Below are 17,186 nucleotides of genomic sequence, written 5' to 3'. Positions count from 1 at the left end.
CACCTGCACACCCATGTTTATTGCGGCACTATTCACAATAGCCAAGTTATGGAAACCGCCAAGATGCCCCACCACTGATGAATGGATTAAGAAAATGTGGTATCTATACACAATGGAATTTTATGCAGCCATGAAGAAGAACGAAATGTTATCATTCACTGGTAAATGGATGGAATTAGAGAATGTCATTCTGAGTGAGGTCAGCCTGGCCCAGAAGACCAAAAATCGTATATTCTCCCTCATATGTGGACATTAGATCAAGGGCAAACACAACAATGGGATTGGACTTTGAGCACATGATAAAAGCGAGAGCACACAAGGGAGGGGTGAGGATAGGTAAGACACCTAAAAAGTTAGCTAGCATTTGTTGCCCTTAACGCAGAGAAACTAAAGCAGATACCTTAAAAGCAACTGAGGGGACCAGGAACTAGAGAAAAGGTTAGATCAAAAAGAATTAACCTAGAAGGTAACACACAAGCACAGGAAATCAATGTGAGTCAATGCCCTGTATAGCTATCCTTATCTCAACCAGCAAAAATCCTTGTTCCTTCCTATTATTGCTTATACTCTTTCTACAACAAAATTAGAAATAAGGGCAAAATAGTTTCTGCTGGGTATTGAAGGGGTGGGGAGGAGAGGGAGGGGGCGGAGTGGGTGGTAAGGGAGGAGGTGGGGGCAGGGGGGAGAAATGACCCAAGCCTTGTATGCACATATGAGTAATAAAAGAAAAAAAAAATCTCAGGAATACTGAAACCATAGACCTGACCTGGCGTAAGTCCTAAATATTTTGGTTGAGTACAAGGCTTTACAAATCCTGATAGAAATATAATGCCCTGTTCAAGGGATGTCCTCATTCCACTGTGTTGCCATAGGCACATCAAATCTGGTGTGCTGTGCTATGCTGAGAGTTTTAAAGGACATTAACAAATGGTACATGCTGAAGGGACACAAAGGAGAATGAGAACCACATCACCTCACAGGCCAAAGACGAAGTATGGGAGAAAAGCTGTGGAAAGGACATGTTAACTCTCAAGCTGTTGTGAAAAATGGATGATCTGAGCATTTCTAGAGCATTAGAAGTTTAGGGAGGAAAGTGTGTTTGTCAAAATAGAGCTATCTAAAAATGTAATGAGTCTCCTCACAAAGAGGTATACTTACTGCTATGAAAAGTGTTCAAGCCATTTGTCTGAATAAGTGACATCATCTCATGGTCACAGCTGGGTATGATCTATCAGTACCATAGTAGAAGAGGTCAGAGTAGGTTGACAGGTTGAACATGACAGTCTACAAGACAGAGTATTCCAGCCTTTTTGGATAGGTAAACTCCTTTTTAAAATTAAGCATGAGAGTATTTACGTGTATTTCAAAATTCAGAGTATGTAGATGTCAGACATTATTTGTTCAACCTAAAAAACAGTGCTTGATCTGTAGATCTCTTCCAGTGAATTAAACGGCTTTTTGAGTTTCTGAAGTCCATTTTAGATTCTCTTCTGAATCAAAAGTTCTGTGACACTATTATGCAGGAATTTGTCACATTTTCATGGCTTATAAACCCTAACACATGAAATGAGGATATTAGTGTTTTATTCTAAGACCAGGCAAATCATTAAAAGAGCAAATTTAACTGAAACTTTTTAAAATGCATTCATTATGATCATAAATCAAGAATGTTACTTTTCTAAACCATGATACTGGAATCTCTGTATCTAAGAGCCTTTGTTGATTGCAACTTTGGAATGACACCTATGTAGTTGAGGGGTGTTATTACTCCGAATGTGTTGAATTGTGCTCCAAATAGTAATGTACAAGACAGAGGCTTGTGGGTCCCTGACAGTAAATATACCTTGAACCAAAATGAATTTGGTGTTATTTAATCCATAGCATCAGAGTGATGTTAAGCCACAACTAGGGACATGTACTTCCACTTACCACCTTATTAGGGAGCAGTAAACATAGGTCTGCAATTTTGCCACAGAACTCTGTTAACTTACTTTCTTATTTGTTTTTATTCTTTCCTGCCTCCTATGAGCAGTACTCAAAGAATAAGCAGCCCCTTCTTCCCACATCTGCCCTTTTCCACCCTCACATCCCCTAACATTTTGTATTTCTTTTGTCCTGGCTTCTTTCCCTCTCTCCCACTCCCTTTTATCTTCTCCTCATTTTCTTCTTGTTGCCTTAACTAAAATCTGGTTCTTCCCTGGGGAAGATACAACGTCCCCTGCAGTTATCTGAGGAGGCAGCTATTTTCCCAAATCCTAGTCCTTCAAGGTTGGAGAGAAGGTCATTTCAGTGAAGCCTTTCTTTTTATTGCTACTTCAGTTTGTTATGGCTTCCAACTTCTTTGATTATCTTCTACCAGCCTTCCAGCCATTCCAGCTTACATATTGAAGAATGAAGCACACAGTTTAGTTTCTTGACTTTATTCAAACCACATATCCTTTGTTCAGCCTTATCTGTTTAACAGGACAAAATTAAAACCGTCAGTTGAGAATTCCCTTAGCCACCAGTGTTGGTGCTCATCGTGTCTCTCGTGTGTGTGTGTGTGTGTGTGTGTGTGTGTGTGTGTGTGTGTGTGTGTGTGTGTGTGTGTGTTGGGGTGGGTGTCCTTCTACCTAAGGTAGGTTCTTCCCTCTGTGTTCAGAATACCATCTCCATTTCTCTAGAACCAGTGTTCATTTCAGGCTATTTGTCCTTTCAGTGTCCCCCTAACACTGTTGACCACTCTCTTTCTGAAAACTCTTCTCTTTGAGTCCATGATTCTGGTTTTCCTCTTTATTCTTTGGCTGTTTTTACTAAGGTTCATTTGCCAGTTTATCCTGTCCATCTGACCTCTAAAGAAAGCTGTTCCTTGAGGCTTGATCCTGGACTCTTTTCTCATATTATGCCTTTTTCCTAGGCAATTTTAGCTACATTCATGATTTCAGCAAACATCCATTTATTAACTCCCCTACTATTAATACTATTTTGACCTTTAATGGACATTTCCCAACTATATAAATACATTTCCAAAACTAAACTCCCCTCTGCTTCCACCCACCAACAGAAAAAGGGAAAAATTAGCTTTCTTCTAGTGTTCCGTTTCAGTGATTAGCATTGCCACCTGCCACTTGCACAGACCTGAAACTTGTGAGCTATCTTGTTATTTCTCTTTCCCACATTCTCGTCCAGCCACAAATCCTGTTGAGGCTACCAGATCCTCCTTCATATGACAGATTCATTCACTTGTTACCATTTTGTACTACTGTTCCTTTTTTAGTGGCCTCCTAATTGATCTTCTATCCACTTTTATCCCCTTATAACAGTCCACAGTATAACCAGAATGATCTTACAAAAATTGACTGTCCTTCTCCTATTTAAAATCTTTTGTATTTTCTCATAACTGTTGGGCCCTTGGGCCCACAAGACCCAAATGATGTTCCCCTCCCCTTATCCCCAACCACAACTACACACCTTCTCCTCTCAATATTTGCACTTTAACCACTCTGCCTTTTTTCAGTTTTTTATATTCACCATTTGCTTCCTATTCTTGCATAGGCAGCATTTCTCATCTCCATTATTTATCTAACTGCTACATAACCTTTAAATTTCAGTTTATATGTCTGTTTCCTAAGGAAGCCTTCTCAAAGCAGGGCATGGTGGCTCCCACCTATAATCCTAGGTGCTTGGGAGGCAGAAATTAGGAGGACCAAAATTTGAGGCCAGCCTGAGCAAAAGCAGCAAGACCCTACCTCTACCAATAAAAAGCTGGGTGTGGTAGTGTGCTGTGGAGGCGTGGCATAAGTGGTAGAGCACCAGGCCCTGAGTTCAATCCTCAGTACCACACAACAAAGAAGTCTTCTCAAAAACTAAAGCAAATACTTTAAAGCAACTGAGGCCAATAGGAGAAGGCAACCAGGAACTAGAGAAAAGGTTAGTTCAAGAAGAATTAACTTAGAAGGTAACACACATGCTCAGGAAAGCAATGTGAGTCAACTCCCTGTATAGCTATCCTTATCTCAACCAGCAAAAACCCTTATTCCTTCCTATTATTGCTTATACTCTCTCTCCAACAAAATTAGAGATAAGGGCAAAATAGTTTCTGCTGGGTAGCAAGGGAGTAGGGAGTAGGTGAGGGAAGGAAGGGGCTGGGGGGTAAGGGAGAGGGTGGGGAGGAGAGGGAGAGGGAGAGGGAGGGGGTAAGGGAGGGAGTGGGAAAAGATGGGAGAAATGACCCAAACACTGTATGCACATATGAATAAAATAAAAATTAAAAAAAAAAAGAAGCCTTCTCAAGCATACTATGGCTATCATCACCTCCCCTGCCCCACATATAATTAGGAAGGTTCCAGTTTCTTTGTTTTGTGATATCACTTTGATAATTAAATTCATCTTTCTTTCTGGAATGTAAGTCCATGAAACCCAAAGCACAGTTTGTGTTTGTGTCTATTGCTGTCTTATTCTCAAGCCTAGCACAATCCTTCAAACTCATTATGTGCTAAATAAATATTGCATAGTTTTCTATAGCAGTCAAACTTCAGATGAAAGGAAACCATGTGGGCTTGATTTGGAGGATGGGGAGATATAGCAAGAAGAAGGGAATACTCCAAAGAGAAGAAGTTCCAAAGAAGTTATCAAAGAAGAGGCAGATAGGCCTTCTTCTAGACGTCTGTGACAGGATGAATGACTAGGTCACAGGACACAACCCTAAATGTCTAAAATAAAGGAATTGACCAATAATTTATTACATATTGTGAAAAAAACTAATGCAGGTATTGAAAACCCTACTTTTGAATGATAAAAATATATGTGCTTAAGTGGTTAAAGTACTTATATACAAAGTTGTATAAAGAGGAAAACCTAAGGGAAGAGAGTAATGGTCAAAAGTCAACTGCTGCTAGGAAATTGAGCCATGTCCTCTGATGTAATGATAAAGCAGTCGTTTGTTAACTTTAGCCAGAGCACTTTTAGTGGAATGATGGGGCAGAAGTCAGACCTATAGTGTACTTCAATAGAGTTATCAGAAAGTAGATGCAGCAGGCACTCATAATGCTTTTTGTTCATTTATTCACTTAACATTCATTGTGTTGCCGTGGTAAACAAAACACTGTGTTAAGCTTTAGAGAGATAAAGCACCACATATAACATAGCTTCATCCTAACCTCATGAGCCTATGTTAATAGGATTTTGTTTATTTTTCAAAGATTTGAACATATTTAAATGCTGGTAGGGAAAACCATGCAGAAGGAAAGTTAAGGATACAAAACAGAAAGAGATTTAGAGTGCAAAATCCTTGAAATTTTATCCAAGCATGGGATTTAGAATGTGAGTTGAAAGATCCCTGGATGATATAGGGGAATTCTCTTGCATTATAATAAGAGAAGAAGTTTGTTTCAACTAGAACTGAGTCAGAAGGTTTGGTAACAAAAAGTTGAGGGGGTTCTGATCTGATGGTCTCTATTTTCCCTGTGAAAGGGAAGGCAAAATTGTGACTAGATGCAGAAGTAGTAGCACTTTGCAAGAAATATGGAATGTTTGAAATAGCTGCTGTGGGGAATGGAAGAAAATGATGACAAGGAAAGCAACTTGCTGAGAGGGTCGATGTTTTTGACCTTGAATTTACAGTGCCACCAATCTGTGAGACTTGTGATCTCTTCCAGCAGCATTCCATATGCTAGGTACTAGGACAGCAAAGAATTATAATTGAAATCTCATAGTACTGGGGTTTTGCCAGGTGAGTTCAGTGAATGGTGGCAAGTATGCAGTTGACATGATGAAGCATGGAGTGTAAGCTGGATAGGAAGGAAGTAAAACCAGTCAGGAGCTAGCAGTTCAGTGCCTGGCACAGAAATGCTCAGTACATATAGGTCAGGAGATGTGAAAGGCTTTAGAAACTGTCCCCAGGTGTTCCACATACCTTAGATGGAACAGATTGGAAATCAGAAGGTAAAAATGTCTGAAGTTAAGTTTTTAGAGGTAGAGCATTTGAGTATAAAAATGAAAGGAGAAGAGGTCTTTGGTGATAAAGATGTGCATGAAGCTGCTCAGCTGGTGCAGGTCTTCGGACAGAAAGAAAAGTGGAACCCGTTGCTACATTATCCAGTGATTAAGAGACAGTGACAGGTGGGTAGAGTAATGCAGTGGTCTGCGTCTTAGGGGCAGAGTTTTTGCACAAGGATACCAACCCCAACTGACAGAATTATCTGGGTACAGTAGAGAGTGGAGCTGTCCTGGAAAGAGTTGAGGAGAAAGCTGTCCTTCAGGGGAGCCAAGTCTCAGGTTCAGAATGGGAAAAAGAACCTTCATTGAAGACATAGAGAACATAGATAGCTTTGTTGACCAGGGAATGGTGGCGAGATTGACAGAAAAGCAGTAAGAAGCTGGTTCCAGAAAGGAGACAGAATATGGAGGTAGAGTATGGAGGAGAGAGATGACCAAGCAGCTCAAATATTGTCCTTGGAATATTCTTAATGCAAATGGAAGTCATAAGCTTACAGTTGCTTTCCTTCCATAGTCAATGGAAAGAGTACAAAATACCTTAAGGTTGCAACTTGAAGTCCTGTGATAGCGAGTTGGCAGAAGAAATAAATTTTAAAAAGAACTCAAACTGCTCACAAAGTAAAAGGAAATATCTTGTTTCTTTCACTGCTTACTTTAGTTAATAATTGATTTGTGTTCCAGTAGAATCTCCTGTACTGAGTAAGTTATCCAAAATCTTAAAATTGTGTTTGAGTCGTCTGTTTATCAGAAAAAGTAGATGTAAAGAAAAAGTAGTAGTAAAGTGGGTTATATGTCCTTTAAAACACAAAGTTGCTTTTGGAACATCATTTTTGCTGTTGCCCTTGTGGTTATTCTGTCATAGTCTGACTTATTCTAGAAGAATGTTTTGGCAGTTACCCATCTATATGCAGGGCTGGAGGAATGATAGAGAAAAGTACTTGGACATCTTGGGCAGTAAATGTTTCTTAAAGTAATGATCTTACATATTCAGTTCCTGAGCCATTTAGGATTTTTTAAGTCTAAAAGTCTCACTGTATGATTCAGTTTGCCTCAGGAATTTTCATTGACAAAGCTGAGAAATAGAATGTAGTGAAGCTTTTATAAACAAGTACTTGGAAGTTGCTTAAGGTTTGGAAGTCACATCACTTTGTCTATTAAAAAAATCTTACTGCACAAACTGTGCTTAAAAATAAAGGTGTCTTACCACAAACCGGTCATTTGTTTATGTCTTCTTGTAGTGCCTACTCTATTAGACAAACAGTTTTCCATAGGTAGCGCAACATAGTTGGGATTATTGTTCTCCTTTTCGCCCTTAATATTGTGAGTATTATCATCGTATTGATCATTTTGCATGGCTATATAATACTCCACTGAGTAAAATCTGATAATTTAGGGGTTCTCCTAGTGTTAGAATTTAAGTTGTTTTCATTTTGGCTTCCTCTGAACTTTCTGTTTTCACCCAAAGTAAACAAACAAACCAAAAATAAATAAATAAATAAGCAACATTAAATCCATTTTTTCTTGTTCCTTTATGATTATAATCTTTAGATCTAAAGTCATTGAAGGGAAACGTGCCTGGGAGATCTACAAATTCCACTTGACTTTTTTAGTCAATGATTAAAAATAGCCTTCCATATTTATTTCCTTTCTAGAAAGATCTTTTCCACCAGTGTCATGATGGTTTTTGTTACTTTTTGATTTTGGGGTTTGAACTCAGTGTCACTCTTGCTAGGTGGGCCCTTTACCACTTGAGCCACTCCACCAGCCCTTTTTGGTGTTAGGTTTTGTTGAGGTAGAGTCTCATGAACTGTTTGCTCAGGCTGGCCTCAAACCTCAGTCCTCCTGATCTCTGCCTCCTGAGTAGCTATGATTACAGGTGTGAGCCACCAGTGGCAGGCTCATTTAATCATTTTTATAGGTACCTTGTTGCCAGTAAATTTGGGAATTTAAGAATTGAACAAAAGAAAAACACATAAAATAAAATTATAAAATTATGATGTAATAATCATACTCTTTGTCTTTATACAAGAAGCAAGAACTTTTAAAGTAACTATTTTTAGTTTTATCACTGCTCATGGGAACAAGATTGTTTTGATGGTGTTTTTATGCCATTCAGAAGGGGTTAGTATTCTTCAGAGAGGCAGTGATACTATGAAAGTATTCATTGGTCGATATTAGGTTCCACAACAGCCCTTGAGTCTCAGCTATTTTTAAATGTTTTCATAAGCAGTATCTGTAGTTCCCTGTCCATGTTTTTTAAAATATCTGATATGTCAGTCATTTGCTTAGAAACTTTTCTAGAACGTGTATTACAAAATGATAGACAAAAACATTAATTGGTGATGGTTTAATAAATAAGAGCATGCAATTAGTGAATCTTTAAAAGGCTGTTCTCACATGGGTGATTATTTTTGCAGAAATGAATACTTAAGCTTTTGATTTTATACTTATCGCTGGATCATTATATCTAATTATTTTGACCATTTATTCAAATAATAAACCTCCAAGTCTGAATATTTATAGTGAAGAATGAGTTTAGAGAAAGGAAAGTAATTATATGTCTCTTTCTCTCAGCTATTTTATTCTGCCTGCCATCAGAGTACAAAAATACACATCTACATCGTCTGTTTGTTGTATCTTATTCTTGGATCATACAGATTTAGTTTCAGTACACACACAGGTCAACCGCTGTTGAAAGACTGAAAAGAATGAAAACTCCAAATGAGGACAGATGAGCTATGCATTTATGTAGTGATAAAACAGGTGCTGTAGAAGATAAACAATGTTCAGAAGCAAAGAAGATTTAAACACTTTTGCATTTGTAATTACTTTATTCTGATTATTAGACAAAAAGCAAATAGTTTCCAGTGAAATCTAAACTTTCTGTAAGTATAATTGAAATACAGAATATTGAATAGCTCAACTTCATTTTTTTTAAAGAAACTAAACTTTATGGACAATAAAGAAAAACTCAATTTTTTAAAGAAATTGTATTCCTAGTAGTATTTTTTAAAAAGTTAGTTTCATTCCTGTCATGGTGCATTTAGTAGCAAATAGGATTATTAACCATAAGTTGTGAATTGATTTTATGTGTGCTTCATACAAAGCTGAGCAATCCAGAGGTGAGGATGCTAACATCTTATCTGTTTTTGTTTTAGGACGGTGAACTTTGACATAATAAAATACTTGTATGATTTCTTGTGAAAACAAGCTTCAAAGCCATATGGACACTGTGACAATGACTAAGCCAAGCTGTGTTCATCCAACTACTTAGCTGGCCAGAGAGAGGAGTTCTTTGGCTCTATTGGATTTGTCCAAACAGGTGCTGGCCCAGCATGGAATCTGATGAAAATATTCTGATTGGTCTGGGTGGATGTGAGCAGAAGACTGTTTACCAGGGACCCTGGAGTATTTGGAAGCAACGTGTTAATTATAAACAGCAGGGTTTGAGCACAATCTGTTCTACTCTTAATGATGTTATCTTAACACTGAAATTGCCTGAAACCCATTTACTTAGGACTACATTTTGCTCTGTGACTATCCCCTGCGTTTTGAACTTGCCAGCAGCCCTTGTTTATATGCCCAGTCTTTTCACTTCCTCTCCACAGGAGCCTGTGCAGTTGCTTGCCAAAGCAGATTTCCTAAGGCCACCATTTAAAAAAATCCTAGTTGCAAAGTATAGTAAATATAATTTCTTTTAAAGTCCTAGCTTGGATATGCTTATCTTTTCACCCTAGTGAAAAGGTAGTTTGGCTAAATGTAGACCAACTTTGTATTTCTAAGCATGCTTGGTAACTTCAGTATGCCTCTGTAAGGTGTATCTGGTCACTCTTGTAATTAATCACCCAACCTAGCTTTTTATCATCATAGGATTTTCTTTCTCTTCCTTTTTCTTTCTTTTTTTTTTTTTAAGTCATTGACCTTTAAGAGTTCCACAATAAAATTCTTTTCTCTTAACATCTGTTGTGAACCTAGGTTCTGATTTTCTTACCTATTCATATTTTTAAAGATTTCTGTTAGTATTTGAACACTTGAAAATTGAGCAGATTTAAAGTGCTTAATTACAGAGTCTAGTTTAAATTTCAGTGGCATTTTATTCCTTGATGTGTTTTTATGTAGTGATTGCCTTGACACTGCCTTGGTTTGAAGAAAACCGGTCTGCTCGGTTTTATTTAGAGGAAATGAGTAGGGAGAAAAGGAATGGAATTTCTTTTTATCTCCCTGCCTAAGACAGCCAGGGAAGACTGCCTAGCCTGCAGGGTGGCATCCACAACTATCAGGTAGTGCATCCTATCTCTGAGCCTCATTTCCCACAGAAGATGGTGAAGTTTTGTGTTTCACAGATGTTTAGAGACTCCAGGACCAGGGAAAAGCCATGTGTAGCACAGTTTCAGGCACAGGTTTCTGCATCTAGAAATCCATGTTATCAAAGTAGAAAGCCATTTGACTAGCTGATTCAAGGAAGAGCAGTGCTACCTGGGATGTGTGTTTTCAGCCTTTCATATTTTGCTATGCAGACACGTCTGTTGCTGTCATGGACCAATCAGTATTTAAGGAAGAAATTCTGGGTTGGTAGAGGAGAGATTATCAAATAGGAAACTGGGGATAAGGACAAGAAGGAGGCAGTTTCCACTAAGTGGTGGTCCATTCCTCCTCATCACTCCTGGTCATCTGTCCCCTGCCCAGCACATTTCCTATCCTGTGCCACCTCACATGATGTTGCCAGCCCCAGGCGTCTGCACAGTGCCTTGTAACTATATTTTCCCTGCCTAACTGGGCCTTCAGAAGTTCTCTGTTTTGTAATTTACTTTCTGATGGCTTGCTAAATGACTTGCTAATTTGATTAATTTATTTAAATGAAGGCTAACAGAGCTTAATGTGGATATTAGCATTTTAACAAGGGTCATCTAGGAATGGAATTTTCTAATTGGAAGATACAAATCTACAATTACAGGAGGAAATCTAATGATGAGAATTACGCTGGCTGGTGGACCAGATATATCTGTTCCGAGAGGAGGCACTTAAATTACACTCAGTATATTGCTACCTCAGTCTAAAAGTGATTTAGGTAGTAAAAGATGAAAGTTACTAAACTGTGGGTTTTAGAATATTCATGTGTAGATGATCTTCCATTTTATAAATACCTTCTTTCAATTACTATGAGCCAAGTATAGCCCTCTTATTTTAACCGCTCATCTTTTCAACTTTGCAATTTCTGGGTCATCAATGAATTGCTTCATCAATGGAGCAATTCTTCTTCAACAGCTCTGGAAGGGATTCTGATCCACCAAGCTTCATTTCATTAAGCCTTAAAGTCACAGAAGGATCAATTCTCAATACCAGGATCAAATAGCAGCTATATGACTGCTGGCCATGTGGCCATAGACAAGTTATTTAATCTCTCTGTGCTGTCACCCATTACTGTGGTTTGAGTAAGTGTCCCCCAATGTGTTAAAGGCTTGGTTGCCAGTCTGCGGCACTATTGAGAGGTGAGTGTTGGTGGAACCTTTAGCAGGGTCATAGTGGGAGGAAGTTAGGTTGCTAAGTGTGTGCCCAGGAAGGGGATTTTGGGACTCCAAGACCTCTCTCTTTTCTTCCTGACTGCTATGAGGTAACCAGCTTCTTCAACTGCTGCCATGATGTACTATCTGGCCACAGGGCCAGCTGACCATAGATTGTGAGCCAAAATAATACTTTCTTCTTTTTAATTGATTATTTCAAGTTTTTTATTACAATAATGCAAAGCTGGCTAATATACCTGTACTACCTATACATTGGAGAATAGAATTTACCTCATAGAGTTGTTTACAAGATTAAATAAATTGATATAGCTAAGGCGGTAGTTCTCACATGGGGGGCAATTTTGCTGCTAGAGAACATTTAGCAATTTCTGGAGACATTGGTTGTCACTGCTAGGTAGTAGATGGGGATGGTAAGGCCAAGGATGCTGCTAAATACACTAAAATACACATCCTGTAACAGAATGATCAGTTCTAAAATACCAGTTGTTCCAAGGCTGAGAAGTGGTCTAAGTCAAGCAGCTGGCACTCAGTGTATATTAAGTAAATATTATCCATTATCGTGAAATATGTATTCATGGCCTAGAAAGGAGCACCATATGTACAGAAATTATTCTTGCTAAGAATTTTGGAGTTACTCAAATCGTTACAATACCTTGAGTTTTTATTTTTAGAATTGAAGTGTTATCCACTGGGTTCTAATCCATATGCAGATTTCATTACTTATTTTTCAGGATCCTATGAGATAGTCAAAAGTATAGTTGAGAATGATCAAATTAGAGAGCAGGTGACTGAGGACTTAACATTGTTTGCTTTCCAGATGTGATGACTGAACAATTAGTGGTATACCTCCAACAGACTGAGTTAAACAACAACTGATTAATGTAATTAATGTTTTCTAGGGCATGGAAAACTCAAGACACTAAGAAACCTACTCAGTTCCTGCAAAGTATGAACTTACTCTGCTTATGCTGTGTAAACAAAAGTATTGGACCAGATCCAGGAATAATGCATTCCTTATCACATTGAATATTCAGTTTCAAAATAGATGAAATGCAGAAACTGCTTCATGTGTACAGTCAAAGTTGTAATAATGTCCTCGATTGCTACCTGAAGTCTCACACTATTGTGTACCATAATTGTTTGCATTTTACGCCTTGAGCCATGATGGAGGTATTTAGACCAGAAGTTGATATTATTCAGCTTCATCACCTATATTTTGAAAGCTTCATCTACAACATGTGACTGCCTATCATATGTGAATAGTTTAGGTAATTCTGCATGTAATTTCAGTCTGCTGACACAGTTTGCTTTCAAAAATGCTTAGTAGAGCTCAAAGAAATCTTTCCTATCAAGATAGCAACATTTCACTCAAATTTGCCACTAAATGCCCTGAATACACAGTTAGTGCTCATTTTCCAGCGGTAGCACACATTCCTGATACACAGTATGAGAAGCAGAAATTTGGTAGCGCAGAGAAAATTATAATCAATTCATTCATTTAACTGCATGTTGATGCACAGTAATGATGGGATTTTTTAGAAGGCATTCCAACTGTTTGAGTAAATAGCGGTAGCTTTGGCATGATGAAAAGAGCCTGAGTTTCGGAGGCATTAAAGATATGCTTGGGTTTTGGATTAACCATAATCTCTTTCACCGTTGTTTCAAGGAAATGAGGGTCTGACTTAACGGTAGCTTCCGTAAAAGCACTATTCATTCCACAAATACTAAGTACCAGCTATATGCCAGGCATTGTGTCAGGTGCAAGGGATGAAACAGTGAACAAAGGAGACATTCTGTTCTGGACAACAGGTGACAGGTGTCAGTATCTCCCTGACATGGGAGATACTGGGGAACAACTAAGTCTGCAGAGTGGAGAAAGTCACGAGGTCAGTTTTGGCCATGTTGCCATTGAGATTCTTGTCTCAAGTAGGTAGTTGGATCTAGGATGAAGATAAGAGCTCCTGCAAATATAAATGTAGGCAACATCAGGACAGAGGAAGTATTTGGCGAATAGATGTCTTAGTGCCTAAAGTAGTAGTCATGGCATGGAAGGGAGAAACAATCTCAAAGTGAGTTAGAGAAAATATATCGAAGGTGATCAAGACCTATGCTCTTCAAGACCTGCAAGTTAATTGTACTTTTTTCAAATAACAATTCTGCACTATCCCTTCAGCATATGAAGTGGTGATGAGAAATATGGTTAAGTCCTATTTAGTATGTGGCCTCTTAGTTGTGTGGAGAATCTTAGATTACATGGTCTTTCCATAGTGCTTTCTCCATTTCCTTACAGCTTGATAACTAGCATCCTAAAAGAAACAGCAGATGATGTATGGCCTTTTCTAATCTAGCTTTAGAAGTCATGTAGCATCACTTTTGCAGCATTTTGTTTGCCAAAGCAGTGATTAAGCCCACCTATATTTAGAAGGAAGGGAATTAGACCTGCCTATTAATAAAACAAATACAAGAGAATTTTCAGACTTGCTTTAAGTCACCACACAGAACATAATGGGGTAAAAATATTAGGGAATCTCAAAACCTAAATTGGTAGGGCATATTGCAGGATGCCCCTCTACAAATTATTTTCCCTTCCTGCTTCTGAAACACTGGAGTCCTGGCTGCAAGAATGCCAATATGGTTAGAATACAGAAACAAGGGCTCCAATTATAAAAGAAGAGAGGTGCTGGGGGCTAGGTTGTATGTGGCCTTTCAAGACATTGAGGTATCTTGTTTCTAATTCTGTGTGAGTTGAGGTACACTAGAAAAGGTTGAGCAGAGGGGTCTTGCTTCAGTTTTGCCAAGGGTTACTACATGCTATATTGAAAATAGTCTGTAGGGAGCCAGCATTATACTTAACGGAGAAAAATTAAAACCGTTCCCTCTAAAATCAGGAACCAGACAAGGATGCCCACTATCTCCACTCCTATTCAACATAGTACTGGAATTCCTAGCCAGAGCAATTAGGCAAGAAGAAGGAATAAAAGGAATACAAATAGGTAAAGAAACTGTCAAAATATCCCTATTTGCAGACGACATGATCCTATACCTTAAAGACCCAAAAAACTCTACTCAGAAGCTTCTAGACATCATCAATAGCTATAGCAAGGTAGCAGGATATAAAATCAACATAGAAAAATCATTAGCATTTCTATACACTAACAATGAGCAAACGGAAAAAGAATGTATGAAAACAATTCCATTTACAATAGCCTCAAACAAAATCAAATACCTAGGTGTAAACCTAACAAAAGATGTGAAAGACCTCTACAAGGAAAACTATACACTTCTGAAGAAAGAGATTGAGGAAGAATATAGAAAGTGGAGAGATCTCCCATGCTCATGGATTGGTAGAATCAACATAGTAAAAATGTCGATACTCCCAAAAGTAATCTACATGTTTAATGCAATTCCCATCAAAATTCCAATGACATTCATTAAAGAGATTGAAAAATCTGTGAAATTTATATGGAAACCCAAGAGGCCACGAATAGCCAAGGCAATACTCAGTCAAAAGAACAATGCAGGAGGTATCACAATACCTGACTTCAAACTATATTACAAAGCAATAACAATAAAAACAGCATGGTACTGGCACAAAAACAGACATGAAGACCAGTGGAACAGAATAGAGGATCCAGATATGAAGCCACACAACTATGAGCAACTTATCTTTGACAAAGGAGCTAAAAATATACGATGGAGAAATAGCAGCCTCTTCAACAAAAACTGCTGGGAAAACTGGTTAGCAGTCTGCAAAAAACTGAAACTAGATCCATGTATATCACCCTATACCAAGATTAACTCAAAATGGATCAAGGATCTTAATATCAGACCCCAAACACTTAAGCTGATACAAGAAAGAGTAGGAAATACTCTGGAGTTAGTAGGTATAGGTAAGAACTTTCTCAATGAAACCCCAGCAGCACAGCAACTAAGAGATAGCATAGATAAATGGGACCTCATAAAACTAAAAAGCTTCTGTTCATCAAAAGAAATGCTCTCTAAACTGAAGAGAACACCCACAGAGTGGGAGAAAATATTTGCCAATTATACATCAGACAAAGGACTGATAACCAGAATATACAGGGAACTTAAAAAACTAAATTCTCCCAAAACTAATGAACCAATAAAGAAATGGGCATGTGAACTAAACAGAACTTTCTCAAAAGAAGAAATTCAAATGGCCAGAAAACACATGAAAAAATGTTCACCATCTCTAGCAATAAAGGAAATGCAAATTAAAACCACACTAAGATTCCACCTCACCCCTGTTAGAATAGCCATCATCAGCAACACCACCAACAACAGGTGTTGGCGAGGATGCGGGGAAAAAGGAACCCTCTTACACTGTTGGTGGGAATGTAGACTAGTACAACCACTCTGGAAAAAAATTTGGAGGCTACTTAAAAAGCTGGACATCGATCTACCATTTGATCCAGCAATACCACTCTTGGGGATATACCCAAAAGACTGTTACTCCAGAGGCACCTGCACATCCATGTTTATTGCGGCACTATTCACAATAGCCAAGTTATGGAAACAGCCAAGATGCCCCAGCACTGACGAATGGATTAAGAAAATGTGGTATCTATACACAATGGAATTTTATGCAGCCATGAAGAAGAACGAAATGTTATCATTCACTGGTAAATGGATGGAATTGGAGAACATCATTCTGAGTGAGGTTAGCCTGGCTCAAAAGACCAAAAATCGTATGTTCTCCCTCATATGTGGACATTAGATCAAGGGCAAACACAACAAGGGGATTGGACTATGAGCACATGATAAAAGCGAGAGCACACAAGGGAGGGGTGAGGATAGGTAAGACACCTAAAAAACTAGCTAGCATTCGTTGCCCTTAATGCAGAGAAACTAAAGCAGGTACCTTAAAGCAACTGAGGCCAATAGGAGAAGGGGACCAGGAACTAGAGAAAAGGTTAGATCAAAAAGAATTAACCTAGAAGGTAACACCCACGCACAGGAAATCAATGTGAGTCAATGCCCTGTATAGCTATCCTTATCTCAACCAGCAAAACCCCTTGTTCCTTCCTATTATTGCTTATACTCTCTCTACAACAAAATTAGAGATAAGGGCAAAATATTTTCTGCTGGGTATTGAGGGGGGGAGCGGGAGGGGGTGGGGGCAGGGGGGAGAAATGAACCAAGCCTTGTATGCACATATGACTAATAAAAGAAAAATGAAAAAAAAAAAAGAAAATAGTCTGTAGGGAGCTGAAAGGGGGAAGCAAGAAGATCAGAAGGCTATTAAAATAACAAGGTGAGAAATAGTGATGGCTTAGATAAGAGTGTTAGCAGTGGAGGTGGTGAGAAGTTATCAGATTCTAGATGTAATTTGAAAGAAATTTCTGCAGGATTTGCTAAATAATTACATGTCATCAGTTTCAAAAGGAAAGGGTGACTCCAAAGTTTTTGACCTGATCATCTAATGGCAGAGTTGACCCTATCTGAGAGTGGAAGACTGGAAGATCAATTTGGAGGTCCAGTACGGGCCAGGTTAAGTTGGAGAGTTCTATTAGATGTCTACTATGGTTTAAATATATGTGGCTCTCCAGAATTCATATATGGAAACTTAATCACCAATGTGATGGTATTAAGAGGTGGAGCCTTTTGGAAGTGATTAAGTCCTCAGGTCCCTGTTAATTATGAAAGAATTAGTGACTTTATAGGAAA

At 38.4% G+C, this 17,186-nt stretch overlaps 1 protein-coding gene across 2 annotated transcripts in view; it reads left to right on the top strand.

Moving 5' to 3' along the window:
• Orc5 (origin recognition complex subunit 5) overlaps positions 1-9,933 on the top strand; it is a 66,291-nt gene extending 56,358 nt beyond the window's left edge. For both annotated transcript variants that reach the window (XM_020153286.2, XM_020153285.2), the window contains one exon: positions 9,135-9,933. In XM_020153286.2, the coding sequence (XP_020008875.1) occupies positions 9,135-9,180 (46 nt within the window). In that variant the 3' untranslated portion in view covers positions 9,181-9,933. The remainder of the gene's footprint in view (positions 1-9,134) is intronic.
• Positions 9,934-17,186: the final 7,253 nt, after the last annotated feature.

The sequence above is a fragment of the Castor canadensis genome, chromosome 2 (assembly GCF_047511655.1).
Source record: "Castor canadensis chromosome 2, mCasCan1.hap1v2, whole genome shotgun sequence".
Classification (NCBI taxonomy): Eukaryota; Metazoa; Chordata; class Mammalia; order Rodentia; family Castoridae; genus Castor; species Castor canadensis.
This window is presented reverse-complemented; position numbering and strand designations above follow the sequence as displayed.